Below are 27,877 nucleotides of genomic sequence, written 5' to 3'. Positions count from 1 at the left end.
CTCATCAGAGTAACAATAAAGTTCACAATCCTTTTATTGTTGTACGAGGATATGTCTGCTTATTTTCCTGAAATTATAAGCTATTTTTGAAAGTTATGGTTCCAAGTAAGGAATTTTATTTCCAGAAACGGAGAGCTCCTGATCAAAACAAAGCTTGAGGAAAGTTGCTGATAATCAAAAGAGGCGAACTAACAGCTTGCTCAGAAGTTCTCATAATCTCTTTCCTCCCCATGTAGTTCCTATGTGATGCCGAATATACATGACAAAGGCACATGTACAAAAGCTGTATCACTTGGCTTCATGACACACATTGTTGTTTGTCGATTCAGATTCAGAGACCTTTATTAGGCATTATAACATAGGGACAAAGAATAGAAGTAAATCCAGTAAAGAACTTTGTGAGTAATGTGAACAGAAGCCAAGGGAAACTAATCCAAAACGCACAGCAGAAATTTGGCTACAGTTTCAGTTATTTCAGCCTCAGGATTGTTGAGCAAAAAAAGTCATTTTTGCATTGGTTGGAAGGTCCAAGAACCCGACCACGGTTAAGGCAGAGAAGTCAGGCCTAAAGCTGTTGTACTTAGGGCAGAAGGGCAAGATGTGTTCAAGCGAGTCAGTATAAGGGCAGAAAGGACAGTGTCGATCATACCGAGCGATGTTTGAGAACCAGCCTTGAAGTAGTGACTATGGAAAATAACTGCATCTTGCTCTTGAAAATGCCCATCTGAGTTTGTGGTTAAAAAGTTGGTCCAGTTAATGGGCAACACAGAGCTTCCAGGGAGTAATCCCAAAGTAGTGTTTGTATTTATGCAAGGAACCCACAACCCCGATTCTAAATGGAACTGTTATTTTTCGAAGTTGTGTGTTTCGAAGTTGTGTGTTTGCTGCCTATCCAGATTTGCAAAACTGCCGTGCCTTTTGGTCGGAGTTACTTATTGTTGCTTGGTCCTTGGAGCTGGATGCTTCTTTTTTGGTGTTTAATTAAAGATTTGAACATGTTTTCAAGGTACTGGTTCTGTTTCTGTTGGGCATGGACTTGTAGCTGGACATTGATATTATACACCCCTGTCAGTTACTATTGTTGACATAATGCCATCATTGTAAATATTGATTAGGAGTAAACAATTATAAACAAACCCATGCTTGACAAATCATAGTAATGGGAATGGAGATGATAAAAGATAGAATAAAAGACAGAATGTGTGTTCAACTGAGAACCTTAAGTTTGGTGTAAATATAAGTTGAGAGTTAAATGAAAAGCTGAGGTTAGAAGATGATATGCAAGGAAGCGGGAGAGGTGGCTTCATGATGGCATTCTGGGAGAGAGTTCCAGGCAAAAGGGGGTGGGAAGCAAGAGAGGGCAGATTCAGCGAGAGAGCTGATCTTCAGTTGTCTGTGGATTGTGGAACTGAAGGAACGAATATAATTGGCAGAAATCTGTCCCGCCCCCAGGCAGAAGGTATTTAGACAGCATCTATAATAGGGTTTCAATGGCAGTCATATTTAAAAAAATAACATGACATAATCAGGTTGCAAGATTACTTACCCCCTATATATAAACCAATGAAGCAGCTCTTTTAACACTTGCAGATATCCATACATTTTATATCTGTTGATGTGGCTGTGCACTAAAGGAGAGCAATATGTGTGGCTGCCATTTTGGCATCAGCTACACATCTCCAGTAAATATCGAGTTCTGACCTGAGTGAAACTGGGAGACATTTTGTATAGTGCTGCAAGTCAGAGATGGGCAGTCCCATCCACAATCAGGGCCCTGGACTGCGGTGCTGCGACTGTGCCTAGCTGCCGCCTCCAAAGAGGCTTCCTGGTGGCGGGGGGGGGGGGGGGGGGGGCGGGAGGTTGAAAAGCTTCCCTGCTACTGAGAAGCCGCAATGAGTTGCTCCACACTTATGCCAACCAAAAGGCAGGCTTAAGTTCAGGCTTTGGCCCACTGACACACTGGGACAAAAGACCAGGAAGGAGCCAACATTAGTCGCCCCTGTTATGTCGGCGGAGGCACCAGAGATGCAGGACACCATTGTAACATCCTATGCAGTGTCCCAGCTCAGGGAAGGATGTCAGCTCCATGCCAGTGGTTTCACTTCCCCACTGGGGTAATTGTCCCAGGGAGGGTGAATACACTAGCGTGGCCAGCGCATGGCTCCTTTAGCAGATTTACCTTCCCCCCCCCCCTTGGATAGGGCTGACAGATTAAGTCAAAGGCAGTATAACACAAAAGGTCAAACACACAAAGGCTTGCTCATAGCTGAGTGCTTCTGTGAGCACAGGGTCCTTTACCCATGGATTACCACTCTTTGTATCAGCTCAAAATTCCCAACAGGAAATGCAAAAATCATGGTTTGTGGGTGGATGTCCTTATGCTCCGGAAACGTTATGCTACATCCAACCCAAGATGATTGTGGATTCTAACAGATGGCTGGCACCACCTATCCACAGCAGTCTAGTTGTGCATTGAATACTAATTTCTAAGCTTTACATAACTTGACCTTGAAGTGAAATTATAGTTCAGTTCTTGAACACTACCACTATATGTATGCAGAAACTGCACAACCAATAAATCTGTTCCTTTAAGTAACATCTTCTTGTGGAAAAGGCAGCAGACTCATCTAAGAATACCTAAGGGTCTAACGATGAAATAGATTTTTCTTGGATAGATGCTACATCTGTCTGTGAGTGCTTCCCAGGCCTGTGGGATGCTGTTTTGGATCAGGGCTTTAGTGCATGAGGAAAGGAAGCATCAGTCTCCCTGCCACCAATATTTTCCTGATCTGAAATTCCCTAGGGGGACCACTATTTGCCCCATTGGAGAAATTGAACATCTAATGATGGACCACATCTTAAGTTTCCAAAACAGGCAAATAGCAGCTCATTTGGACTATTTCAAATCTGGAAAACTGAACTGGGTTGTAGGGCAGAGGCCACTACTTCTCTCTGTGGTCTTAATTGTGTCTGTGCACCTCTTGGAAGCCTAGAACTCCCAGACCATATCTGTTGATTGAAGCCAAGGACCTGGGAAAATGTCATGTCATTAGGCCCATAAACACTCCAATACTGCAGAAAGTGAGTTTCTTTGTTTTTATCTTACTACCTTATTGTGTAAATTAGTAAAAATGTTGTACATCTTGTTTTTCAGAGTGAAGACTTGGTATTAAGCAAAGAAACCAAAGAGAAACGATTAGAAGATGGGTATTTCAGAATAGGTAATATTGGTACATTTTACAAAAATGTTGACTGGAGATTTGTTTCAAACTATGGCAGTTCATCTTCTGGCTCAGTCCTATTAGCTGCATGGAAGTGTAGGTAAGAGGAACAGGAGCCAGTCACATATCAAATAGAGCAGCAGTGGCGTCATGGTTAAGAGCAGGTGTACTCTAATCTGGAGGAACCGGGTTTGATTCCCCGTTCTGCCGCTTGAGCTGTGGAGGCTTGTTTGTGCAATTCAGGTTAGCCTGTGCACTCCAGCACACATCAGCTGGGTGACCGTGGGCTAATCACAGTTCTTCTTTCTCAGCCCCACCTACCTCACAGGGTGTTTGTTGGGAGAGAGGGAAGGGAAAGGAGTTTGTAAGCCCCTTTGAGTCTCCTATAGGAGAGAAATGTAGGATATAAATCCAAATCATCATCATCATCATCATCTTCTTCTTCTTCTTCTTCTTCATCTTCTTCTTCTTCTTCTACTACTACTACTACTACTACTACTACTACTACTACTACTACTACTACTACTACTACTACTACTACTACTACATGTCTTATGAGGAGTTGTCTTATGAGAAGAAAAGCACTGTATGGCACCCTAACAATTTTACAGGCTGATGAAAATTCCAGACTTCCCTAAATAATGTGGTTCTAAAAGTACAAAATATTAAAAGCACCTTTCAACTCTTTAACTACCTGAATTGGTTATGTCCTTGTAAAACATTTTTTTTCTTAATGAATACAATTATGTTGTTTTTCTTCATTGGAACTGAGAATACATCAGTCTTGTTTCATGGATAAATTTCCCCCTTTTTAGCAGTTCCATTGACACCTGTGATATTTTATTTGAAAGTAACATGTTTAGGACTTGTGTGAAGGTCACTTTATTCTGCCATATCAGCTTTTTTACCTTATTTGTTTTATTCCCCTTGATAGGCAAGAGTCTAATTTGTTAAGAGTGGCACTCTAATCTGGAAAGCTGGGTTTGATTCCCAGTCCTCCACATGAGCGGCAGACTCTGATCTGGTGAACTGGATTTGTTTTCCTGCTCCTACAAAGGAAGCCTGCTGGGTGACCTTGAACTAGTCACAAATCTCACAGAACTCTCTCAGCCCCAGCTGCCTCACAACTATTCTTCTTCTAAATAGATTTATGTTGGCTAAATTTGACCTACAGAGATCAGTAGCCCTTTCAGATAGTGTGTTGATGTACAGTCTAAGCACATATACCTACTTTGCAGCACAGTTTAAACAAAACCCTGAGCTCATACAAAGTTGCACAGGGAAGCTCTTTGTTTTGGCAGCATCAGATTGGACTGGGTTCTCTTGAGATTTCTATCAGTAACTGTGCTTCTGTTTTCTTATGCCTGGCTAGAATATATTTGTTTGTTTTTAAGGCAAATTTGAAAATGGTATTGCTGAAGGAACAGTTGATCCCAGTCTAAATCCTATTGCAGCTGTCCGACTTCTGGTGATACAGAATTCTTCTGTCTGGGCAATTCTAAATGAGGTAAGATTTCAACAGAAAAGCCTTCTATAATGAGGAGTGCTGAGCTTACAAATGTTTCTGCTTATGCCTTCTTTATGCCAGAAACATGGTGAGATACCCTACAGCCCTTATTGGAATAGGGCAGTGGTGGGATTCAGTTAGGTTCACACCACTTCGGCAGAACTGGTTTGTTAAAATGGTGCTTGTAAACAACCAGTTGTTAAATTATTTGATTCCCACCACCGGAACCGGTTGTTAAATTATTTGAATCTCACCACTGGAATAGGGGTTATAGCTCAGTGGAGGACTTCTGTGCTGTTCCTGTTGGGGGTGGGCGGTGCCTGTTCCTTCAGAAACAGGATCTGGGCAAGCAATTCTGAAGTGTAGAAGAAAGGGGAGGCGAGAAAGTTAGTGTTTCCAAGACTTATGTATGAAGAAAGTCTCAGGCTCAGACTCCTGTTTCTCCTGAAAAATTCTTCTCAGGCATTTGGAAAAATCTCTGAGTTTTTGGAAAGTTGCAGCCAGATTATGCAGTACTTTCCAAGGCGGACCAGCTTTCTTGGAATAAGGCACCTTTGTATGTTCTGTAACAATTTTCTCAGTGTGTACTGGCTGTGTGTGTGTCCGTCCATGTTTGTGGCTTCAAGTTGTAGATGCCATGCGCTGAGATAATGTGAGTGCTGTTTCTGTGTGAAAAACACAGCAATTTTTTTGCATGCTATGATGTCCCAGTGCTATGTTAACTTTCTCAGAATATTCCCATGCTGTTTGGAAATTGGTTTGGAATAACTAATAGTGAAATCCCACACATATTTACTTCAGTCTAACAGCCCAATCCAGAGGCTGTGGCAGGTGGGTACAACTCTGCCACTGTGCTGCCACGCCACTTCCAGAGGGCTTTCAGGCAGTGGGGGAAGGCAGAACAAAAGGGAGAATTCCTGGTTGCCTGAAAACCCTCTGAAGCCTGCACTGAAAAGACTGGTGGAATCTGACTGAAGTTGGCTTCATCCCCAAGAATGCCCCTAGCTTGCCTTCAGCTGCTCCGGGGGGCCAGGTTTAGGCTGGTGTAGCTGAGTGGGGTGCAGGCTCTTCAGGCTGGCCCTACCTACTGGCACAAGTGCCACTTATGCCGGCAGGGTGGGCAAATGTGCTGGTGCAGCTCCACACTGGCTCCAAAAGCTGATTTGGCACCCCCACATAGGATTGGGCTGGAAGCTTGTTGAAATCCAGGGGTTTGGACTGCAGTAAATGTACCACATTGTGATCTCTACCTGCTTTATCAATCTGTGTGAAAATCTACAGGCTAAATTAATTTAGATATTTCACTTTTGATTTATGGTATACATAATCTCCTTGTATACAGCATTTTTGTTTTAAAGAACATGCAGTAATTGGCTGCCCAAGGGCACAATGACTGGTGCTCAAAAGGAGCTGTTGAATGTTACAGAAAAGATGCAGCTGCTGACCTAGCAAAAAAATGCAAACAAATCCGCAACGAATCATCTTTTGCTGATGAGGGTAGAAAGTCCCTGTCAACACATGTGATGTTTTTAATCAGCCACTTTTCAATTTTATGCCGCAGGTTCATATTAAAAAGATCCCCAATTGATCAGTCAAGAGGAAAGAAAAAGAAGAAACAAAGATTGATCTTTTTGGACACTTTTCTGTGAAATATTCAAATCACAGAGGGAAGACACTGATCATGCACCTTATTTCCAACTCTTCTGTCTCACTGAAACACTACCTCCTGTGAAGTCTACTGTAGATGGAAAGACTAACCCAGTAAGGGTTAATCACAGTCTTAAAACTGATACTCTTCTGGCGGTGTTTATCTGGATTCACAATTTCTTCCATCTGAACATGACTCTGCTGCAAAAGGATCATAGTAATCTCTTGAACCTATCAATGGTGATAGAATATGCTACATAAAAGTTGTACATATTGTTACATTCCTTGAAGATGAAGAACTATAGTTGTTAAAATACATTTTGTGAAGAGGGTACTTTTTGGAGGTTCATTTATTTTGCTAATGCAAACCCTCTTTTATAGATTATCAGGGATATATATTCAAAAGCATTAGGGATATTTAATTTATTAAAATGATTTGAAAAGTACATATTTTTATGCAGGAAATAACTTGATGCAGTTTTTTTTTTAAATGGGTCACCTTCTTTGAGTTAACTCTACATTTTGCATTGTTAACTAAAGCAACCATATTTTGTAATGTATTGCCATGATTAGGAAAGCTAAACTGAGTTTGCAAAGGAAGCACTTTTTGTACAATTCCATAGGGCAAATCTACTGGGAAACTTCTCTTGCATGAGCCCTGTTGAAATTATAGGGTCTTGTATAGGAGTTCTTCCCCAAGGGTTATGTCCTGTGTCTTAGCAATGTTGTTCAAAAGCAAAACCATGACATTCTATGATTTTGAATAACAGTCCACAACATGTAATCCTAAAAAGCATGTTGAGGAAATTTTGTATTTAGTAGGGAGTGTTACATCTGCAGTGAATTGGGGTGTGGTTCATCTCCTCTTAAAGGGAAATTTTGATAATAGGCTGTTCCTTTTTAACCTTTGTAGAGTCTTCAGAACATGCCCTAGTTATTCCTCAAGATAGAAGAACATTCTGACGTGTGTGCATTTTTTAAAAAACTCGTTTTTGCATCTCCTTTTATATGAACTCTCTTCAGTCTTTTGGAATGACTCCGATTACCATTTTGTTAGGATTAATAATAGAGATACACAGTAACCTCAGCTGAGCTTTTAAAATGTGACTTTGTCAGAGTATTTGATTCGTTGTTGTTGTGGCTTCCTTTTTTCCTTATGAGGGCCCAGCTCCTGCTCAAAGCATTGCACTCCTGCTGACTGAAGTGAGATCTAAATGCTTGTAGTCTTTTGTACTTCAAGGATGAAAATCAGAGATACTTGCCTGGTCAGTAGCCTTGAAGAGAGGCTATTCAAGCACTTTGTGCTTTGCAGCACAGTAAACATGCAATAGTATATTCTTTTTTAAAAATCCCCCTTAATTATACCCCAGCCAAGATAGGAGAAGCTGAGCTTTTACCTCAACTGCACATCTGTGACTCATGCAAGTAAACAAAATTTACTTAAATGGTATAGGTTGTGTCATGAGCTAATTCTTAGATACTTCTGTGTCTTGGATGTGAGCTTTTGCCAAAAACTGTTGTCTTGCCTTCTTTCAAGAATGTGGTGTGTCATATTGATGCCATTGGGTTGTCTGATTGCTTTATTTCCAAGTCTGTTGTAAGCCTATTTTTCATGTGATATTTTAATCAAGCTACAAGAATGTTTCCACAAAAGAATATGACTCTCTACATTTTTGTTAGGTCTGTTCTAGACTTATGAAACTGTTTTGATGAAGTTCTGTGGTTCCTAGGAACATACACAACATGTGTCTGCTAGCTAGTGTACTTTAGTGGTTAAGACCCTGAGTTTTAAACTAGGAAGTCCCAGGTTCAAACCTCTTCTTGCCAAGAGATGACTGAATGGCCTTAGGCAAGCCACCATCTTTGTCTTAGTCTTCCATCAGCAATACAGGAAAGATGATAATACTGACCTACCTTACAGGGTTGTTGTAATTATTATTAAGATAATGTACGTGAAGTGCTTTGAACACTCCAGTATTACAGTTTTCCATGAAATGTGCCAGTTTAGCATACACTGAACAGCAGAGGAAGGCATAATCACAGATTTAGGAATGTCTGGGAATAGTTGACTTGAGCACCATGACACCCGGATGCAAGCGGCTGGGCAGATGACAGATTGTTTCCTCCCTACAACCAACAATAAGCCAACCCCGATTTGCCCAGCCATTTGTATTTGGATATTACAGCGAATAGGAGCTAAGATAGAAATAGTCAGTTGTGCTCTAAGGAAGGTGGGCAAAGCAGGTGAGTACAGCAATAAACTGTATTTTCTACCAGTCATAGACTGATCTTTGTCATGATGTCTGAAAACCTGGAGGGAAGAAATCCGTTTGTTCTTTAAAAGACTTTAAAGCTACTTTGGTTGTATGCCTTTGAGTTGTTTTGATGTGAACAAGCTGTACAGCTGCACAAAACAACACTGGGAGCAGAGCAGATTACTGGGTCCAGGGCATCTTAGACTTCACGTAACAATTCTGGCCCCAACTCCTAATTCCTATAGGAGCTTTGGAAACTGGCCAGTATTTTGGTGCTGTGAGTTCTAAGTGGATCTGAGCTTCTGCTGCAATGTTGTTTAGACTTGAATTGACATTTCTCTTGCCAAGTCTCAGAGACCTAATAGATATTTCCCGTCTGACTACATGATCCTTAGCCTCTTGGTTTGCTAGCCAGTTGATCAAATGGAATTAGTGTGGCTTCCTTTCTTATGTCTCAGCTTAAAAAGTTGCAATGACAAAATGGTTTCTCCCCCTGCAAATAAACAAACCTACAGTTTATACTTCATTTGACAGTTCCTAGAAGGATTGCATACTTAGAAATAAGAAACATGGACTGCAACAAAGTTCTAATTGACAGTTGTCCACAGTACTGGTTTAGAAAGGATTGTGGAGTAGGCTTAGATCAGGCCCTAACACCTGAACAGAACAGCTCCTACAGGCAGGTTGGTAAGATGTCTGGATGGATGAATAAATAGAACATGAAGATTATATCCATGCTAAATGTCTCTATTTTTCTTGGCTGGGACAATGACCAGAAACTGCGCACGGCCTCCTTTCCTGCCTTGGTATTAGTTGTCTTCATTGAAAATAACTGGTTTGGCTGCACTCTGAATGTATTTTTGTTAACTATTTACAGATGTACTAAAGAATTGTTTTTAAGGATAAAAAATGAAGATTTTTCAGACTGAGTTTTTCTGCAATTGTAGCTCAGGAAAGGGAAAGTTTTAGCTTATGAAAGTGTGGGACTTTTAGGAAGTTTATTGTTGTATGTAAATAAAATGTACTTCGAGCATAGCTTGGCTGAATGAAATATATTTCCTCAAATGAAATCATTTTAGTCAATAAGTATAGAGTATTCTCAACAAGTTAAGCATGCAGGACATGAGCCTGTGTGTATATCTGACCTAGTCCTTGGCTGACATGAAAGTTAGATCCTGCCTGATTATCATAACCTGCATTTGTTGTACAAAACTTTCAACTCTTTCACTTCCCCATTTTGATCTATGGCAATTTGGCAAAATCGTGGCGCATTAAGAAATCCCTAGACAGTTCAAATGCTATGAGTGACTGATACTTTAATGTAAGTGCAGTTTAACTGCAGACTCAAATAGTCATACTGGTTTGTCATTGAGTATTTAAAATCTAAGAACCACAAAGTCTTTTTGAAGAGGGTAAACATAGTTTTTTAATTGCTAATCACTTCAATGGTGACTGGATAATCTTTGGTGCTAAAGTTACAAGTTAGAAGGAGGGTCTTCTGAATCTCCTCCCAGCAGGTGTTAATCCATGAATCGCTTGTAGGCCAGGCAGGTATACAAGGCTGTATGTAAAACAAAGGTGCAGCAGGCTTTTCATTCAGTCACCCCTTTTCTCTGAAGGATCAAACAATTTGTGCTTTACTTGAACGATGGTGTATGGCTGTTTGCTAAGGTTTGAATATACTACTCTGAATGTTTTTAAGCCTTAACAGTAGCCAGCAGAGGAAGATGATTGCCAGCAGGTTCAATAGCTTCTGCTTGCAGATTTTTTTCTTTAGTAACTGGATTATAACAATACAATAATCTATAATGTTCTTCCTTTTTCATTTGGTCTGCTTCATGGTTGCCCTTGCTGTACCTGTCCTTGTAGAATCTGCAAGTCTGTTCCTGAGACATTCCACAAACTTCCATTAAATATTTCCAGATTTACTTGCTATAAAACTTTTTTTTCTAAAGAGCTAGAGATTTTTGTTAACCTTGCTGCTATATTTGAAAACCTAATTGGGTCATGTTAACTGTGCCTTTCATCAATGTTCTTTGTGCCACAGCTGCCCATGTAATATTTGAAATAAATATTTTAAAAAACTGCAGCCTGTTCTTAGCCTGTTTCTCTACACAAATCTTCATTTTCATTAATTGTACAGCTCACCAGAGAGGACTACCCTTACACATAGCTGCTGTAGAAAAGTATGTACTTGATTTAGTGAAATAACAGATTTACAAATTAGCATTTCTATTTTATGTAAACCTTTCTGAACTTTAGCCACCCAAATTACACAGTGCTCAGCTTCTCGGACTTATAAGTGCATCATTTCCCCTGGAAACTTGTGATTCATCTTTGAATTATATATTCGCATTTATTTTAAGGTCTCACATCTTAAAATTGTGAATGAACTCAGTGCAACCAATCTGCTGGGATAGGCATCAAAGTAACAACCAATTTAAAAAATCTTTATTACAGAAATGTACAGTGTTTTTTATTAGGAAGATACCGCAGAAGAATACAGAATTACTTATAAGTCTGCAGCTGTAAATAAATCTTTAGAAAACCAAAACTTTATACACTGATCTACAGTGAAAAGAATGTATTTACAGACATTTACAACAGTGTTTTGCTCTCTTACCTATTCTGAGACTGCCACAGGAGGGAAGAACAAGCAACCCATTTTGTTACAGAGTCCAGTTTATTTCACTCTATACTTGTAGAAAGAACAAAGTGCTTGTGTGAAGTTCCATCCCATTGCTAATGAAATCAAGTAGAACAGGAGAAGAAGTGCAAATGGATATAAGAGAACTACCGTGTTCTTCAAGAATGGCAATGCTGAAAGGAGAAGTGCTTTATGGTCAGAATTCAAAACAGCCTGTATTTTCACTATGCTATCCAAAAACTGAGGATGAGAATAACAGCACTCTGTATCTTCTATTGTTTTCCCTACAACAAAGACCACATTTCCAGAATGGTTTTTTAAGGAAGGGCGTGGCTTCTTTATATAACTGCCTTCAGTGAACACCTTGTGAAATATCACCTGTTTGCCTCTGCTAGGGCCAATAAAATGTCTGTTATCCAAAACTCTAGAACTAATAGGGGTATGCATTTAGGAAAGATGAACCCCATACCCAAAATGGCACCTTTAAACAGCAGCCAGCAAATCCAAATCCCCCCACAAATGGTTTTCGGATAGCTGAGGAGTTGCATGGGGGCTTAGAACATTTCCCCCTAAAGTGCATACGTAAAAGGAAAAGAACAGTGGCATAGGTCACCTTCATGCTTCACATTTGTTTTCAGGTGCCATGACAAATGATCTGAGCAGCCCTAACCATACTAACGTTCCACAGTAAATGCTTAGTGAACTGTCCTCTTTATTTTTAGAAACTTCATTATTTGTATGGAAGCTTATTAGACAAGTTTGATAACTCTTGATCTGCAACAATTACACAAATTTTGTTAAGCCTAGACTTGCAATGACCAAGATAGTTCCAGCTAGCTTGATTTCGTCAAGGAATACCAGGTGCACGACACAAAGGCAGGCAACGGCAAACCACCTCCACCTTGAAAACTGTACAGGATCACTAGAAGTCGGCTGTGACTTCACAACAACGGCTGCAATAGACATTCATCCTAGCTCACGTAACAAGTGTAGTTTTAAGGTATCCACTGTCTATTAGCTCCAAGTCTCAGCTTACAGCATGAAAAGCTCCTTTTGATATAGTTACAAAAACAACACGTAACTTCAAAAAGATATATACCTATTTTTTCCCCTAATGGGGCCCTGCTGCAGCTCTGACTTTTCCCTTTCAGTGAGGTAGGTGGTTTTAGAAACTTCATTATGAGAACCATTATAAGGGTTTTTTTAGAAGCTTCATTATGAGGACCACTGACCCAAAGTAACCCAGTGAGCTTCTATAACAGAGTGGAAATTTGAACTGCTTCTAGATCACAATCAGATGTTAACTATACTCACAGTCTCTGCGTTTTAGCTAAAGTTACAAAACCTTAACGTTACATTTCATCATGTTTTATGCATATTATACTATATACAACTACTAGATACAAACTTTTGCCCAGTACTTATTGCACATTATAAATTACATCCAAGAAGAATATTAGGAACGACTTGGAAATGAGTAATTTCTCATGTTACTAAGATAATAAAATCATTACTTACCACTATAGCCTAGAAAAGTCACATAGATGTAATAACCGATGGCAATCAGCCACAAAGTATTTCCAACAAAGTAGCCAACAAATGAATTCAATACAATTACATCTGCAAGAGAAAATGGTAGTTGAGTTCCATCGATAGATGACATGAAAACAAAACTGCTTCAGATCAGGGTGGGCAAGATTTACTTACAATTAATGAAAAACAGCTGTATGAAATGCAAGATAACAAGAAGAGGGTAGAAAGCATTCAAATGAACATCAAAGGCATATCCCCACTCCACATCATGATCTCTGCTTCGGTGCTTTACCAAATACTTATTTGAGACAAACCTATAGAAGATAGAAAAAAGGGGTTAAGACACCAATAACTGCATTCCAAGCTAAACAATTTTGATATATAGCAAGTTGACTCTTTTTAGTACAGCTGCAGACAGGAAGCTGGATCTCAATCACTAGCGGAATTTTACTACTAAAATAGATCTGACCTATTTCCACCTGTCTCCTGCAGTCCCTCTGTTACCCCACCCCAGTTGCTTTTCAGAGCTGGGGAATCCCCAAAAATCACAATGGCTGACGTCTGAGTAGAAAAATCACTGACACTTCCTTGCGCTAACAGAAGGGCATATTTGGATCAAACCTATAGAAAGTCATATTTAAGTTCCATTCATCTGAATTCTGCAGTACTCTCATCAAAGCCAAATGTGTTTTTTGGCCCAGACCCACAAGAAAGGCCCTGTATAGCGTTCTAAGGATATCTAAGAATGTAAGTCAAGTATTCTGAATGCCTCAGATGTCAGATATCAACTGCAAAGAACGCTGTTATCACAGGTACCAGCTCAATTATCAGGACGGGCTTTGGAAAGTAGTTGCCAAAGACGGAAAGTAACTTCTAACACCAACCAGAATATTACTTTCTAAAGTAAAACATTTGCCAGTATGTATGCAAATCATAGAAGCAACATTCAAGTTCAAATAACAACAGTATGATTAGAAAAAAAATGTGCTTGGAATTTTGAGGTACACATTAGGTTACAGCAAGCACAGAATGAGAATGACAATTATCTGGTCCCACTGCTGCGAGCAAGAAATAATTCTCTTTCACTGTACCATGTTTGTTTTTCAACATTTTTTTCTACCGCATCTTCGAAAATGCTCTTCAGAAAAGTACTGCACATCAGGAAGTACTTTTAAACCCCATTGATTTCTATAGGGCATATGAGGTGCAGTCCACATTTAGAGCATGTGAGGTGGAGTCCAGGAAGTACACATCAGAAAAATACTGCACGTCAGGAATACTTTTAAACCCCATTGATTTCTATGGGGCATATGAGGTGGAGTCTCCTTCTTTGGAGGTTTTTAAACAGAGGCTAGATGGCCATCTGTCAGGAGTGCTTTGATTGTGTATTCCTGAATGGCAGGGGATTGGACTTGATGGCCCTTGTGGTCGCTTCCAACGCTAAGATTCTATAGTCATAACTATGCATGCTTAGGTTTCCATCCCTGAAGTCTTGGCTCTCTCCTAACCACTGCACCATATTCCACAATATTCAATAAGATGCCATATTATGTTAGTTTATAGAGACTTCTTCTTATTATTATTATTTATTTATTTATTTATTTATTCATTCATTCATTCTTGTATGTATACTATATATATATGTACTTACCACATTAAAGTTGCAATTAGGAGCCCAACTCCCACACAGTCTATAAACACAACCCAAAGCAGAAGCTTAATAGTTTCAACAATTCCCATGTCTAATACAAAGCCAAATCCTATGGTAGACACTAAAGAGAAAGACAAGAAACAGAGGTATTAGTTCTTGGCACAAACACTGCCCTGCCATCAAACACTGTTAATTTCCTAAGAGGCGAGTGGAAGGCACTTTAACTAGCCAGTCCATATATACCCAGGATCCTGAATTGTGCAAGAGTGTGCAGTTTATAGGAAGCCACGCTACCAATACCTTAAATATTATAATGGCTCATGAAGCACCATGGAAAATCTACATAAATGTTTAAAGACTCATTTGACTCAGATTCATTTGTTACTAGCATCTATAAGATCTGCAAAACTTTGATCATGTGAGGCATGATTTCACTGGATCATACTAATGAAAACATGCATATAACAAGAAATGGGCTGTTAGTGGCCCTTAATGAGTTTTTGTACAATATGTGAGTGACTATAAAAATGTTAAGAACCTTTAGTCTCATTTTAAAAAGGGAGTCAAGCAAATCACAGTTGCATACTGAGGAAGAAAAGAAACCCAACATCATCCAATGTTGACTATGTGACGTACCATCTGAAACTACCAAGTTGTTTTCAAGAGCGGTCTGTGGGGCCAACAAAGAAGAAGCCCTGAGGTGAAGCCCTGAGGTGTGGTCAGGTGACTTATTCTGGCTTCAAGCATATTCACTAGTTGCACAGCTGTAAGCAGCCATAGGATTCTTCGTCCTAGTAATGCTGCCTTCCAATAATGTGTAAAAGGAACTCTAGGTGCAAGCATTAGGTCCAAGCCAGTATGACTCGGCAGATCAGGGGGTGGTACTTGTCTTGAAAAGATGCATCTAATAGGCTAGACTGTATTAAAAAAGAAGTGGTAGCTAGTGGTCTTCACTAGGAGGTGCTGTGGAATCAGGCTTAGGCAGAGGCATAGCTAGGGAAAGTGGGGCCCGGTGCAAAATCTGAGTTTTGCGGGGGCCCCACCCCAATGTTTGTGTTTTTTTGTATTTTTTGTGTTTTTTTCAGTTTTTGGCCTGCAGGGGGTGCAGTTTTTAGGCTAGCAGCACCAAAATTTCAGGGCATCTTTAGGAAACTCTCCTGATGATACCACCCAGCTTTGGTAAAGTTTGATTCAGGGAGTCCAAAGTTATGGACCCTCAAAGGTGTACCCCATGTCCCAAATCGACCTCTGCGTTCAGCAGAGGCCAATCTACTGGTGATCCCTGGCCCCTCAATGACGCGGCTGGCCTCCACCCGGGCCAGAGCCTTTACAGCTCTGGCCCCTGCCTGGTGGAACACTCTACCTCCAGCTATGCGGGCCCTGCGGGATCTTAATGATTTCCGGCAGAGGAGCCTTGCAGAGAACAAGAGTTGTTCCTAATCGGGCACTTTTGGAGAGTCCAGCCGCTGATGGCCCCCCCCCCCTTTTTTAACATCTGTGGACCCTGCTGTCTCTCTTCTTCCCTCTTCTTCCCCCTCTTCTGTTAGGGGATGTCTTAATAGGACACCATCGATATATTGATGCTAGAACGCTGCATTTTTAATTGGGTTGGTTTTAAGTATATAGAGCTGTTATTTAATGATTGATTTTATTGTGCTCTATCTGTCTGTTTGTTCACCGCCCTGAGCCCTTCGGGGGAGGGCGGTTTAGAAATATAATAAATAATAATAATAATAATAATATTAGCTCCCATTGGAAACAATGGGGGATGGGGCACCCCCTTTGGGAGTCCATAACTTTGGACCTCCTGAACCAACCCTCACCTAACTTGGGTTGTATCATCAGGGGAGTCTCTCAAAAAAGCCCTGAAATTTTGGTGCTGCTAGCCTAAAAACTGCAGCCCCTACATGCCAAAAACTGAAAAACACTAACAATTACAAAAAACAAAAACCTAAATCCCCCCCCCCCCCCCCCGAGGCGTGAGCCCGGTGCAACGCGCACCCTCTAACCCCCTTGTAGCTTTGCCTCTGGGCTTAGGAGCACAGCTACAGCTGTAGGGAGCCCCCAGCAACCAATAGAGAAGTAAGAGACTGCTTTCTGTGTATTTGTCAACTTAAAACAACCCTCATTTGCATTGCAAATATCTTGTTTCTGTGAGCTACTTTGACCATCCCTTAAAGATTGCTTGCATTAGGCAGAATAGCCTCTAGCCAAACACACCTAAACACACAGTATGCAGCAGCAGGACAACCTAGAAGCTACAGGAGCATTAGATTACCAATGCTCAGCTGGCTGAGGCTAGGATGGAGAAATCTGCGAGTTAGATGAAAATGAAAGAAAAGTACTCCTTGCAACCAATACCATCTTGCTTCTGTAAAATCAAGGGTGGCTCCAGGAGCACTTTGAAACACTTCGCATGCTCAGACAGAAACACAGCAGACATCATCCAAGACAAGTAGACAGTCCCTTCCAGAGACATAGCTTTCCCCACTGTCATCAAGCTTTGCCTTGTCTGCATTCAGCTGCATCCATATCCTTCTGAAGGATCCAGATACTGATTCAGAACAAAGCCTCATTTGGAGACTTCGTTAAAGAGATGTACAGCTGAGTGTAATCAAGATATTGCCAGCACCCCTTTCCCAAAGTTCTAGAGAATCTCAGACAGCGACTTAATACCGAAGTTTAACAGTATTAATAATTATGGAACTAAGTTCTCAGATACCTACCACACAGCCAGATACTTAGCAATACAAGAAAAGCAGGGTCATCTCTTGCCCACTGGTCTTTTGTTTGTTTCCGGTAGTGAAAGTTCCTGTAAACCTTCTGTGGTGAGGTGAAGAGATACAGCATCTGCCACAGAGCAAATTCAAAATCCATCTGCTGAAAGTGGAAAAGTCTTCTCAAGTATTTGTGCCGTTTTGCGCCTGCTGTGTGTCTGGCAGCATCCCTTGAGTTTAAAGCTCCATTTCCTTGGCTTCGGGAACTAACTGATGTTGTAGGCAACATTTTGCTAAATGAAAAAAGCACAGAATTATAATTTCAACCGTGAGATTTAAAAAAAATACAGCTGCACATGAGTATGTTTCACATATACAGTGCAATATTATGCAGAGTCACTCCTGTCTAAGTCAACTGATTTCACAAAGTTTAAATCAGGGTGCCCAGAAGTCAACCATAAAGCTTGTCATCTGCAAGGAGAAAAATGTATGTCAGTATAACTACCTGTGCAACGAAGCAGGCCAAGAAGACTAGATCTTTTAAAAAATTACATGGAAGTTTTTTCATGTAGTTGAGCTTGTGACTAAATGACTATGCATGATATTGTGGAACCTGGCCATGTGATTCCATTTCTTTTTAAAAATCCTATAATGCAGTTTCACAGTCTTAACCTTCTGTGTCAAGACTTCATAGCTGAAACCTGCCATTAACCACATGACCTTGAAGATGTCTCTTCAAACTAGATCCCAGTGAATATCCAAATAGTATGCTGCATCTGCCCTCATCTCCTCCTGTATAGGGAGCAAAACTGAACAATGCACAGAAATATTCATGTGCTTCGTCCTTCTCTAGTTTCTCTAGCTAATCTTTCAAAACCAAACATGGTTCAGTGGCTACTAGCCATGAGCACTTGAAATAGCACACTGAATGGATTGCACATTGGACTCAGAACTAGCTCTTCTATCTACAAAAGGCCAATACAGAGTAAGAGAGAACTGCAGTATGTAGGATGGTGGGGAGGGATTGACACGTGAGCAGAAATGGTATAAATTCATACCTCTGGGTTTGCAGTAAAACTTTCAACTATGTCATACCTGCAAAAAATACTGTAATCTTGATAGCTCAGTAAACATGTTTAAAGACAGGGGTACAACTGCCTAGGATTGCAACCTGTGTTTGTTTATGTTAACTTTGTCCTACGGCAGCCAATTCTGTTTTAAATGTCAATAGTAACAGCTGCCACATGTCTAGTTACATACATGCACGTGTCCACTAGTCCTGCCAATATTGGGTGCTCCTTTTATTAACATAACATAGTTTGCTTTTCTTTTGTATCTTTCGCTTCTTAACTAGACAAATCTCTGCCTTTGTAGTGCAAAATCAGCCCTCATCAAGTCTACAGACTGTTGTGGAATCACTCTAGCTAGTTGCAGTGAAAGGACAATGGACACTACTCTGTAATACATGGAAAAAGATAGGCAAACAACCAATCAATAAAGACGCTCTAAGAAATTATAAGCAAAAATTGGATTCCTATCCCACAGAAGTTCAAGATGTCCAGGTGAAGTGAGGCATAGCAAACTGCGTCTTGTGAAAACTCCCATTCATTCGTACCATGGGAAACACTCAGAAAGGCCCTTTTATCAAAGTCAAGAGGATCGCCAACACAAGAGCAGAACCTAAACACGTTCTTGCACAAGTCAGCCCCACCAGGTTCAAGACACCTTACGCCCAAGTCAAGGCACCTGAGGCTGCCACTCCAGGTTGGCAGGACTTATTTTCAGGCTGGCGTTGCAATGGTTTTACTGCATAGTGTTACCTCGAAGGAATCTTGAGAGAGGCGGCGTACAGGTTTTTAAATCAATCACAAAGCCGTACAAACCGGCCCCTTCCCCACACTACAAATAGCACACCACCACCTCAGTAGAGTTCGGGTGGCGAAGAGAGGGGAGAAGCACGGTCTGGAGGTCTTTCACTTTTGGGGGGAAGACGGAGAGCAGCAGTCACAACCCAGGTGTCTTTGGAAGGGGGGGAATGCAAGTCACGCGCGGGTGGGCAGATGTTTGGGGGTGGACCTGCGAGAGCGTTCTGCATTCTAGAACTCTAGAAAACCCCACGGAACGCTCCACCCGATTCTACTCACGCGCGGTGGAGACGCCCCGCCCCTGGTGTTCTGATCTTTCCTCGGTCCCCTCGGGGCAAGGGGCGCGCCTACAGGGAGACCCTTCCCCGACGCCTCCCAGATCGCCAATGCCAGCTCACTCACAACAACTGAGCGGCGGTCCCCTTTCCCCAACTTCCGGTAAAAGCGCACAACTGCGCAGATGTTCTTGTCAACGCTGTGCAAGAGCGGTGCATGATGGGTAAGTCTCTTGTGCACGTGATGGTGGCGATGATTGGCGCTTAGTCTCGGGGGGTTTAGAGGGGGACGGCTGCCCCGGTTTATGGGAGTCCGTTGGCGGAGATAAGAACGGAAGGTGAAATCAGCAGCCGCGATGCCCAAGTACTACGAAGAGAAAGAAAAGGACCGTCGCGCATGCGCCGGCATTCGGGAGGACCTAAGGACCTGTTTGCTTGAGTGCGCCTGCATCAAGGTGGGGAAAAAGAGGACGGAGGTTAAACACCACGACCAGGAGAGCAATTGCTAAGTCAATGCAGACCTTAGTGGACTCCCCGTGCCTGTAATACGGGACGCTTGGAAGCGAATCCCATTCAACTCAGTGGAACATTTTTTAATAACAATCTATTGATTCGGGGTCACGATCGTTTATTCAGAACGGTCTCATTAAGCTGTCTGGAGTAATCTTTGGTCATTACCCTTAAGATTGCCGGCCCATATCTTGATCGTGTTAATATTTGTGAAGAAATAATTGCCATGGGCTTCAGTAGGGCCTGCTCCTCATAATTGTGTGCACAGTTGCAGCTTAATTTTGGTTAAACATACATGGAATCAACTATAAGAGGGCTATTGTGGGATAGAGGCTTCATTTTGCACCGCTGCTGTAGGAAAGTTTTCACTCCGTACTAGTGTTCTAACGTGCATACTATAAGGTGATAAAGGTTTTGACATTAGAAGTTGGTTTTTTTACAACTTGGAAATACTTTTCTGTGTTGTTTGTGTTGTCTGGAGCTTGTGCTGTAGCAAAGTACAGACTACATTTTTAAGCTATAGAGCCTGTGGTATCAAATATGCCATCTGATAAGAACATGCTTGTAAAATTTTCTTGCCTGCTGAATAAATAAGTTGGCTGATTTCTTTACGGTCTTTTTATAACAGGAAGGAGGAAGTGTTAAACACTGCTTGAGGGAAGGATTCTGCAAAGGTTTACAAGTTACATTTTTTGAATGCAAAAGATCAATGGTGAGTAACCATAGTCAATCTTAAATTATTTGTTTAAGATTGTGTGTGCAAATAGCACTAATGAGTTGTGTGTGCAAATAGCACTAATGAGTTGGATGCAAATTGCTGGTTTGGATCTAAAGATTTTTTTCCATTCACATAAGGACACCTTCCAGCTATGGAAGGACTCCTTCAGTTCATGGAAAAGTAGCTTTTGATCCAGTCTTCCTCAGGGTTCTTCCCTAACAACAGTTTTATTCTACAGGTTCACAGGGCTTGACAGCTACATAGTAGGGTTGAAATAATGGAAAAATCAAATGCTTAATTATAGAATGGATAAGTAGTTCATGTGTAATACTTGTCTTGGCAGTTGGAAACCTAATCTAGATACTATCCTGTTTGTTGTAATGCAAATAAAGAAATGTTATTTTTTATAAGATACCTGTAGTTAACAACTGAAAGTTGATGTGTACAAATGCTGTAGTTTTAACTTAATTATTTGTTTCTCCTTAAAAGTTAGATAACAGAGCAAGATTCAGAGGAAGAAAGGGATATTGAAGTCATTCATTAAGAAAACAGCAAGCATGAACAACTTTGGATGCACTGATATCTCAACATTAAAAGACTGACCGCTTATCTTGTGGGCCTTTCCCAAACTTTGCTTCATTCCCGTGGAAACAGCTGGTATTTCAGCACTGAATGTCTGACTATGCTGACTATAAGGAACACTAAAGCGAAAACCCAGACTTACAGGTTGTGGTGGTGGTGGTCACAACTTCTTAATAAAGTATTTCTTCCTAAGTACTAAAATGACCATCTGTTGAATTGCATCATCCTGAAGTTATTTCCTTTTGAAACTTGACATTTGGATGTGTCTTTCTTACAAGTCACACAGTATTATCACCATAGTTGTTTAACAGTTTTCTGTTGAATCGCTGAAGTTCTTGGCTAGTTTGTGCTCCTGAAAGAGACTCTCCAATTCTGGAAGGGATTTGTGTGGCAATTACCATGCTTATCCAGATCCTGTTAAGCTGGCGGCATGTGTGTTATCATACAGAGCAGGGCATATTGTTACCCAAGGTGGAGAGACAGTCTCTCAATATAGTGGGCAATATTAGCTTAGAGCAGACTGTTTATTAATGATTCAAGAGGCTAGGTAAGGAAACTTTAGTACCAGTGTATACAAAGATCAGCTGTCAGAAGAAAATCCACAGAGAGAAATATAATGCAAATTTGACTATTTTTATTGTAGGGATAAGGGCTTCACAAGCATTTGATTCAATTCAGCAAACATGCACACACAGAGTTCCTAAGATATAGATAGGCTGGAAAATAGATTTGGAATAGAAAAAAGGTATGAGGTGTTTGGGTAATATGACTTGATCATGAAGTGAAGAAGATCCAGGGTTCAGAGTCAAACGACTGGTGACTGGTTCCAGGGGGGTGCAACGTGTTGGGCACAGCAGTAAAGACGGAAAGGTGTCAATGGCGCTGGGAAAATGGTCTTTTTGGGGGGGAGGGTAGGATATTTATAGGGTGAAGGACCACCTCTGGGAGGGTCAGGACAACCTCTGGGAGGTGTCCAGATGGATAGTTTGAGAAACAATAGAGTGCATTGTAAGGTGGTCAAAATAAGTTAATTACAGAAGGGGGTGTCTGGGTTAAGATAACCAGGTGAGACAATGATGTCAGGAGTCTTATTTGTTGCTGGAAATGAGTATGTCCAGTTCAGTATCATGTTGAGGACATATTTTTCCTTGGATGATCAGCTAAAAAATATGCTAACATGACAAGCGGACTGAGCATGAGAACTGGAAAACAGTTCTTGTAGGGAGACCTGGCTATTGCCCGAGAATGGAATCCCCATCTCTGCAATGCCAGCATCACCCTTTAGGCTGGGAAGCCCTCCCCCCTCCTCCTCCCCCCCCTCCCCGCTATGCCAGGATGGCATGGTAACAATATCCCCATTCATAGTCCCTGATTGTTGTGTGCAACTGATGCTTGACTGGAATAATTTTTTTCTGGTACAGTGGCAATGGTACAATAAGTGGCCATTGCCCAATACTGAATAGGTGAAATGCCTTTCTTGTGCTCTATGGCATTATTTGCCTCTTAACTATATTCATATAGTTAACTACATTCATACATTTAAAAAACTATAGTCATATCCACTGTAATTCATACATTAACATTCTTTTATCTAATTCATCTTATGAGTTAGGTCACTGCCTAGAGAAGTAAGGCTGGGAGAGAATTCCTTACTGAAGACCATATGACAACTATTTGGGATTTGGCCAAAGATTTTTACTCTGTCCCCCCCTTGAGATCCAGTATATTAATTGAGCAATATGAAAAGTTTAATCAAAACATTATAAGAAAGTTTGCAACAAGGAATTTAGGATTTTTTAGAAGTGGCAAAATAAGCTTCCTGGATGTAACGTTCATGTATCCAATTAAATAGTTCTTTGCCTCCTATTATTTTTTATTCATAAAGTTTATAGTAAGCACTTTCAGGCAATTTTTTGCTTGGAAAAGAAATCAATATAAATGCAGCTCTTGTCGTAATTAATTAAGAATCTGTTTTTTGGTGGTTGTTTTTTACTGATCGCACGTGGGAAAGGAGGAATCTGATTTTGTCCTCTTGTCTTCCCTCTATTGCTTTTTGCCTTGATTGCCTCAGCAGCTGTGCACCAAATCTTCCATGAATCATTGCAGTTCCCCCACAATGCATAGTGGGTCCCCTCCATTGCTCTTTGTCATAATTTTCTTTGCCTCTGAGCTTTTAGAAAATTATGCTTTTTAAATAATCCATGTCTTAATTATTCAGGTTCTAATAAGTTTACAATACTCTAGACTGAATCCAGATTTTGATAGTGAGAGTTAGTGTTAGCAGTTTACCCCTATTTAAGATTTCACTGTCAATCTTTCAGTCCAAATAAAGGCTTTCAGTTTCTTTCTGAACTTTAGTAGAGACTTTCCAGTAAGTACATAAAGTGAATTCATCCCATGTGAGGGCCAAGTGTAAGGCATGTTACTAGTATTGCATTTGTGAATAAAGGTTCTTAACTGGAACTTGATTTCTGCTTTTCAAAGCACTTCCAACTGGAAAATGAGAAAGAAGTGATCAAGTTGCTTGTAAAGGGTATGTGCAAGGAAATGTGGAGTTGTGAATTCTTTGCCTTCCTTGAATAAGTAAGTTCCCATATTTTACAATGACCCGAAGATGGATTCGATGGGTTTATTTCCTTTTTTCTCTTTTAATAATATTGTATTTTGGAGTTTTATAACTTAATTTTAAACCATGGAACCCTATTTTTTGTGATCAGTGTGCTGTTAATACTTATGTGATGCCAATAAAGACTATGGATGGAGGTATAGGGTGACCAGCCATTTCCCCTGTCTGTCTAAGGGGGAGGTGCACAATAAAAGTGACAAGGATAATTCTATTGCGATGTCGTAAGGAGCTGTGTCCCTCTGCCTCTGGCGCGTGAAGGAATCTTGTCTCCTGAAGACCAGTCAATTGGGTTTGGCGAGGGCCCTGCAGTGGCAGCAGCTGTCCTGTAGGGGGCGAGGCTGCCGGAGGAGGAGCCGCCGGAGTGGATTGTGGCGTCATAGCCGGCGGAGCGTATGTGCGTTGGGGCGCCGGGGCTGCTGCGGCTGCGGAGGCTGCCCTGGGGCGTGGGGCGCAGCCGCAGCGGGAAGGAGGGGCTGCAGCGGCTCCCCAAGCCGAAGGCGGGAGGACAGATCTACCGCTGACCAACATGTCCTGCAGGACTTGGTGAAACAGCAAGGGGATCACCTGGACCCCAAGAGCAGCCGCGAAGTAAGGGAGCTGGCGTGCAAAAGGACCCTCCCTGCTCCCCCCGTTTGTTCCCAGCCCTCCAGCGTGCTTGTGGTAGGGTAAGGTGGGGGGGGGGTGGAGTGCGGGTGGGGGGAGTGTGGCATCTCTGCAGTCAGTAGACCCGCAGCCGAAAGCAGAACCAGGGCAGGGCAAGGGAGCCGCTCGATTGACAGCAGCGGCGGCCTCTGCTGTTTTGCATGGGGCTGTCCCTGCGGGAGGCGGAGGACGGGGGCGACGAGACATCTTCGATTCCTTCTGGTCAGGATGGCTGCATTTCTGTTTTGCACTAGGGTGGGGAGGAATTCCAGGTCATGCTGTGTTCTGTCGGGATGGCCCTTGCTTGACACGCGTGTGCTGTGTTTGGGGCGTCTGTGAACGACAACAGAAGAGTGGTCTCTGATCGGGTGGCGGGGTTGTCTAGGCGCTGGGTCTGTGCGATGCAGAAACTTGGGGGGCATCCTTTTTGCCCGGGAAGGGGCAACCCTCGGCATTGAAGCATTGAACCGTCCTGGTCGGAGATGCTGGGAGAGGAGGAGGACGGGCCTTCTGTCTGCCATGGCTCTTGCAAACCAAAACAGTCGTTTGAATGAATCGTCATCGTCATCGTGTGCTGCTTTTTCACCCCAACTACATCCTGTAGGTACAACTTGCTATACGTTGAGATATAAAATGTTCATCCATTTTGAACGGGCCTTGATATTTCAGGAAGGTTTCAAGAGGAATCTTATGTTTACACCAAAGGATGTTTTTGTTCAAGGCTCGTTAAAATTGCTTGTTTTCTGTAGAGTTGCCTGTGCCTGTGTACACTTGGAGCCCTTCTGGAAACATAGTCCTTAAGGAGAAATTACTTTGTTGTTGTCTTGAGTATGCATAGAAATAGACTAAGTGGTGAAGGATAAAACTAAGCTGCAAAAATGTGCAACGAATCTGTGTCTAAAAATGCTCCGCAACGCTTGAAATGACAACTGTCATTTAAAAATTGGCTTCCTTTGCCACAGTTTTGACTCCCTTTTTAGTGTATGGTTGGCTCTGTAATTCTTTTTCACAATATCTGTAGGCTTAGAGCATCATTGTCTGAGTTGTGAGTATACTTATGTGTAAATGAACCTCCACTGAAACAGATTATGTGACCATGGTCCAAAAAAGTTCAGCAAAGGTTCCCCTGATGAGAGGAAATGCAGCTTACTTCCCAAATCAACCTGGAAGTCCCCTATGTATGCAAACGTGCAGTGCATTCCCACTTGACATGTGTCTGTTTGCAAGCAACAGAGATTGATGGTTGCTCCTTGCTGGATGCATAGTGGCAGGCTACTCCTATGGTAGCCCCACTTCATAGTAGTGTTGCTGTTTGAATTACAATTAATGTTAGTGATGCTTTATCATTCGGAATGGGATTCCTTCCTCTGACAAATTCACTGAGGAACATGTACCCTTTTTGTTACAGTGCTGCATATTTTGAGTTTAAATGTTGAAATATGTTGAAGTCTCTAAAAACAAAAGAGCTGGAAAAATCTTTTTTTTAAATGGAAATATTCATCTTGGAGTGGTCATACTCCCACCCCCAGTCACCAGTGGCCAAGAAAAAGCTCTTTGTAAATTAAAAATACAAATAAATCATTCTGTCTCTTTTTTCGCTGATTTTCAGCTAAACATGTGTGTATGCCCTACAATTGTTAATTCATTTATTCTCCTGCCTTGCCAGCTGAGACAATATTATAATTACAGCTGACTAATTAACTCTTGGCTTGCAACATCTTTGTTTCCTTGTATATGATGAAACCATCAGAGTATCGTACCTAGGACCTTTTAAATAGAGCTCATCTAGATTGCCCAATAAGTAAAGGACTAGAATACTGTCATCCCCCACCCGCCCTAGATTGTAGTTCAGTAACGATAGCTGTTGCTGGAAGCAACAATCTATGGGGAAAGGAGTTAAAGCAGTTCAAATGTTAACAGATGTTCAGCAGAACGCACATTTGGAATATTGTTCACCTTTATTTAGTGCCAGGTGTGAGACCAGAGCCTAGCTGCAAAATCCAAAATGAATATTAGATGTGAGATGCAGTAAGAAAGGCACATTCTCTCTTCACATATGACTTCTGTTTTGTCTATGAGTTTAGTCTCTACTACACTCCAATATGAATTACTGGGTCAAATGTGGCCTCAACTTCGTGTCTTTTTTGTAGTAATTTTGGGGAGTGGGGGAAATCAGGGAGGTGCACAAAAGGTACATTTAAATGATGATGTACACTAAGGTGGCCTTCTATATACCTGGTGTGGTTGCAGTCATCACATGGTATGAATTTAAAGCTGGTTACTATTAGGTATTGGAAGAAGAAATGTGTATAGGTGGAATATGTGCAAAGATGTGTAGTGTATCACTAGAGTTCCTTGCTGAAACATACAGGGGCGTGAATTGCATTAGTTCGTGTATATCTGGAAATTGAAATCTAAATCGTTTGACTAAGTATACTTATGGACAGTGACCAAAGTTTCAAAGTACTTTCGTTGGAATTATTTTGCCTGAAGACTTTTCAGACTAGGGCACGGTAAAAATCTAATATGTACAGATAGGGGGTTCAGCCTAGCTTCTTTCCTGGCATGCTGTTTTGTGTGTGTGTGCAGAATTTTCTGTTGTACTAATAGGAAACAAGATTATATTTATAGACATCCTACAGTGACTTGCAAACTTTGAAGATACTATATCTGCTGACAAATCCCTCTATTTCTGCAGTAGAATCCCTGTGTTTTCCCCCCGATGTTTCTAGTTCCAGGGTAGTGGTCTGCAGCTTGTGAGTCACATAGTCCTGCTTGCTGGGTCATGAGCCAGTATAGTTCTGCCATATTTATTTATTCATTGCTGCTTTATGGAAAACAGTGCTGCAAGTGCACATGCATAGAGAGCAAAATCATTACACTTCCTGCCTTTCTGGGCACACATATGGTGAAGAGCAGCAGGATGTGAGGGAAGTGAGGCCACTTTTATGTTATTTATTTACCATAAAATACATTAAAAGCATTAATTAAAATTAATAATTGAAAATTGCTGTTAGCATAAGAACTGATCAAATGCCATAATGAATTTAAAAAACCACCTGTCTTCAGCTGCCTCCTAAAGTTCAGGAGCAGAGGTGGTTAGGTACACGTTCCTGAAGAGACAGTTCCACAATCATGGGGCTGCCACTGAAAAGGCCCCCTCAGATGCACTTTCATTGGTTGGTGGGATAGTCAAGAGGGTGTCTCCCTTGTGAACTCCTGGGCGGATTCTGCATGGGCCAAAAACAGCGGTGTGAGAACGGTGTAAACCCTTTTACACAGTTTTAATCCCTTTTACACCATTTTCACACTGTTTTCACACTGCTGTTTTTGCCCATGCAGGATCCACCCATATTTCTGAATCTTCACTTCTTACTGATGGCATACCTCCTGATGCTCAGCTTGTATTTGTACCCTCTGTCCCAAGATCTTTTGGTCTGCAATCTGTGGTCCTTAATTTGATGCCTGAAAACAAGCGAAT

The 27,877-nt window shown here is 41.4% G+C and overlaps 4 protein-coding genes across 19 annotated transcripts in view; 3 read left to right on the top strand and 1 right to left on the bottom strand.

Annotated features, from left to right (window-relative positions):
* MGAT4A (alpha-1,3-mannosyl-glycoprotein 4-beta-N-acetylglucosaminyltransferase A) overlaps positions 1 to 10,719 on the top strand; it is an 83,743-nt gene extending 73,024 nt beyond the window's left edge. For all 3 annotated transcript variants that reach the window (XM_048495640.1, XM_048495641.1, XM_048495639.1), the window contains exons 14-16: positions 3,155 to 3,221; positions 4,616 to 4,728; positions 6,290 to 10,719. In XM_048495640.1, the coding sequence (XP_048351597.1) occupies positions 3,155 to 3,221; positions 4,616 to 4,728; positions 6,290 to 6,316 (207 nt within the window). In that variant the 3' untranslated portion in view covers positions 6,317 to 10,719. The remainder of the gene's footprint in view (positions 1 to 3,154; positions 3,222 to 4,615; positions 4,729 to 6,289) is intronic.
* A 347-nt stretch (positions 10,720 to 11,066) lies between these two features.
* Positions 11,067 to 19,509, bottom strand: UNC50 (unc-50 inner nuclear membrane RNA binding protein). 2 transcript variants are annotated; one of them, XM_048495642.1, is made up of 6 exons: positions 19,446 to 19,509; positions 17,188 to 17,471; positions 14,462 to 14,582; positions 12,985 to 13,124; positions 12,796 to 12,897; positions 11,067 to 11,450 (listed from the first exon to the last, which is right to left on the bottom strand). In XM_048495642.1, exons 2-6 carry the CDS (start codon positions 17,465 to 17,467, stop codon positions 11,314 to 11,316), a joined length of 780 nt encoding a protein of 259 aa, XP_048351599.1. In that variant the 5' UTR covers positions 17,468 to 17,471; positions 19,446 to 19,509; the 3' UTR covers positions 11,067 to 11,313. The 2 variants fall into 2 exon arrangements, with proteins under 2 accessions (XP_048351599.1, XP_048351600.1); XM_048495643.1 differs by having other exon boundaries at positions 19,323 to 19,507.
* A 40-nt stretch (positions 19,510 to 19,549) lies between these two features.
* Positions 19,550 to 21,329, top strand: LOC125432203 (cytochrome c oxidase assembly factor 5). 2 transcript variants are annotated; one of them, XM_048495644.1, is made up of 3 exons: positions 19,550 to 19,773; positions 20,457 to 20,540; positions 21,040 to 21,329. In XM_048495644.1, the coding sequence occupies exons 1-3, from the start codon at positions 19,675 to 19,677 to the stop codon at positions 21,088 to 21,090; spliced, it is 234 nt and encodes a 77-aa protein (XP_048351601.1). In that variant the 5' UTR covers positions 19,550 to 19,674; the 3' UTR covers positions 21,091 to 21,329. The 2 variants fall into 2 exon arrangements, with proteins under 2 accessions (XP_048351601.1, XP_048351602.1); XM_048495645.1 differs by having other exon boundaries at positions 21,036 to 21,329.
* A 2,818-nt stretch (positions 21,330 to 24,147) lies between these two features.
* The window catches only part of INPP4A (inositol polyphosphate-4-phosphatase type I A), a 93,848-nt gene continuing 90,118 nt past the window's right edge, over positions 24,148 to 27,877 (top strand). For 9 of the 12 annotated variants that reach the window (XM_048493199.1, XM_048493198.1, XM_048493194.1 and 6 more), the window contains exon 1: positions 24,148 to 24,342. The gene's annotated coding sequence lies outside the window, so the exon portion shown is untranslated. Of the gene's footprint in view, positions 24,415 to 24,599; positions 24,619 to 24,661; positions 24,997 to 27,877 lie in introns of those variants that run through there. The other 3 variants (XM_048493189.1, XM_048493191.1, XM_048493190.1) reach the window with 3 other exon arrangements.

This window comes from Sphaerodactylus townsendi, linkage group LG04 (genome assembly GCF_021028975.2).
Source record: "Sphaerodactylus townsendi isolate TG3544 linkage group LG04, MPM_Stown_v2.3, whole genome shotgun sequence".
NCBI lineage: Eukaryota > Metazoa > Chordata > Lepidosauria > Squamata > Sphaerodactylidae > Sphaerodactylus > Sphaerodactylus townsendi.
The sequence above is the reverse complement of the archived record's forward strand: the minus strand, read 5'-3'. Positions and strand labels throughout refer to the sequence as shown.